Source organism: Gossypium arboreum, chromosome 7 (assembly GCF_025698485.1).
Source record: "Gossypium arboreum isolate Shixiya-1 chromosome 7, ASM2569848v2, whole genome shotgun sequence".
In the NCBI taxonomy this organism is placed as follows: Eukaryota; Viridiplantae; Streptophyta; class Magnoliopsida; order Malvales; family Malvaceae; genus Gossypium; species Gossypium arboreum.
Genome location: NC_069076.1, coordinates 62,910,022 through 62,911,565, shown reverse-complemented (window position 1 = coordinate 62,911,565; position 1,544 = coordinate 62,910,022). Strand labels below are relative to the sequence as shown.

The window sequence follows — 1,544 nt, the reverse complement described above, 5'->3', positions numbered from 1 at the left end:
TGGACAAAGATCTAGAAGTCAGACAAGTCAAACTCAGCAGGCGACCTCTATGGTTACTACTGAGGGTTCCAGAAGAAAACCAACACCACCATTATGGGAGCATTGTAGAAGATATCATTAGGGAGAATGTCAACTGAATTCCCGAGCCTGTTTCCAATGTGGATCGAAAGATCATTTGATCAGATATTGTCAAAAGGTGTCAGCAACTATTACGGAACAGTCTGTGAGAGATAGCTCGGCTCCACAAAGAGGTAGATGACATGAAATTTCTGGTGGTACTGGCAGTGGTAAAAGATCTATGAGAGAAATAGCTGATAGATCTGAATCCCAGAGACCTCGAACTTATGCTATCAGAACACGAGAAGAGGGAGATACTCCTGTTGTGATTACTGGTAAATTCTCTTTATTTGATTCTTCTGTAATTGCACTAATTGGTCCTGTCTCTACGCATTCATACATATGCATTACATTCGTGAAAGAGAGAGGGTTATCAACAGATCCTATAGAATACGAAGTAGTAGCTAACCTTTTCGGGCAAAGTGAGAAAGTTAATAAAGTGTGTAGAAGATGTCCCTTAAAAATTCATGATTATGGGTTTCCAGCAGACCTTATAGCACTTACATTTTATGAGTTTGATGTGATATTGGGTATGGACTAGTTTTCAAAACACGGGGTTATGGTTGATTGCAGAAGAAAAAAAATTTCCTTGATAACTTTAGATGGAGAGGAAGTGATTGTAATCGGTGAAAAATATAATGTATTGACGAATGTGGTGTCTGTAATAAAGGCTTCTAAGATGATGAGAAGAGGATATATTACTTTTCTTACATTTTAGATACTCGTGAAACGGATTCTGAGATTGAAAAGATACTAGTAGTTCGAGATTTTATCGACGTATTTCCAAAAGAATTTCCGTGTTTGCCCCCAGAAAGAGAAGTGGAATTTGGGATTGAGTTAATTCCGGGCACTACACCAATATTTATAGCACCTTACCAAATGGCACCCACTGAGTTAAAAGAATTGAAAACGCAGCTACAAGAGTAACTGGACAATGGATTCATACATCCTAATGTATCACCATGGGGAGCACCAGTATTGTTCGTGAAGAAGAAAAGTGGGTCTTTGAGGCTTTGTATAGATTACCATCAGTTGAATAAAATGACTGTAAAGAACAAATATTCTTTGCCTAGGATTGGTAATTTGTTTGATCAGTTAAAGGAGCCAGTGTATTTTCTAAAATTGATCTCAGATCAGGGTATTATCAATTACAGGTGAAGGCATCTGATGTGTCAAAAAATGCCTTTAGGACTTGGTACAGTCATTATAAGTTCTTGGTAATGCCATTTGGATTAACTAATGCTCCAGGAGCCTTCATGGATCTTATGAATCAAAATTTTCAACCTGATTTAGATCATTTTGTGGTGGTATTTATAGATGATATTCTAGTGTATTCAAAAGGAGAAGAAGAACATTATAAACATCTCCCAATTATGCTACAGATTTTGAAAGAAAAACAGTTGTATGCTAAATTGAGTAAGTGTGAA

General features: G+C 36.9%; 1 protein-coding gene across 1 annotated transcript; it reads left to right on the top strand.

The window, feature by feature from the left end:
- Positions 1–298: 298 nt before the first annotated feature.
- Positions 299–1,044, top strand: LOC108478616 (uncharacterized). Its single transcript, XM_017781086.1, has 2 exons — positions 299–647; positions 836–1,044. The coding sequence occupies exons 1-2, from the start codon at positions 299–301 to the stop codon at positions 1,042–1,044; spliced, it is 558 nt and encodes a 185-aa protein (XP_017636575.1).
- The last annotated feature ends 500 nt before the right edge of the window (positions 1,045–1,544 follow it).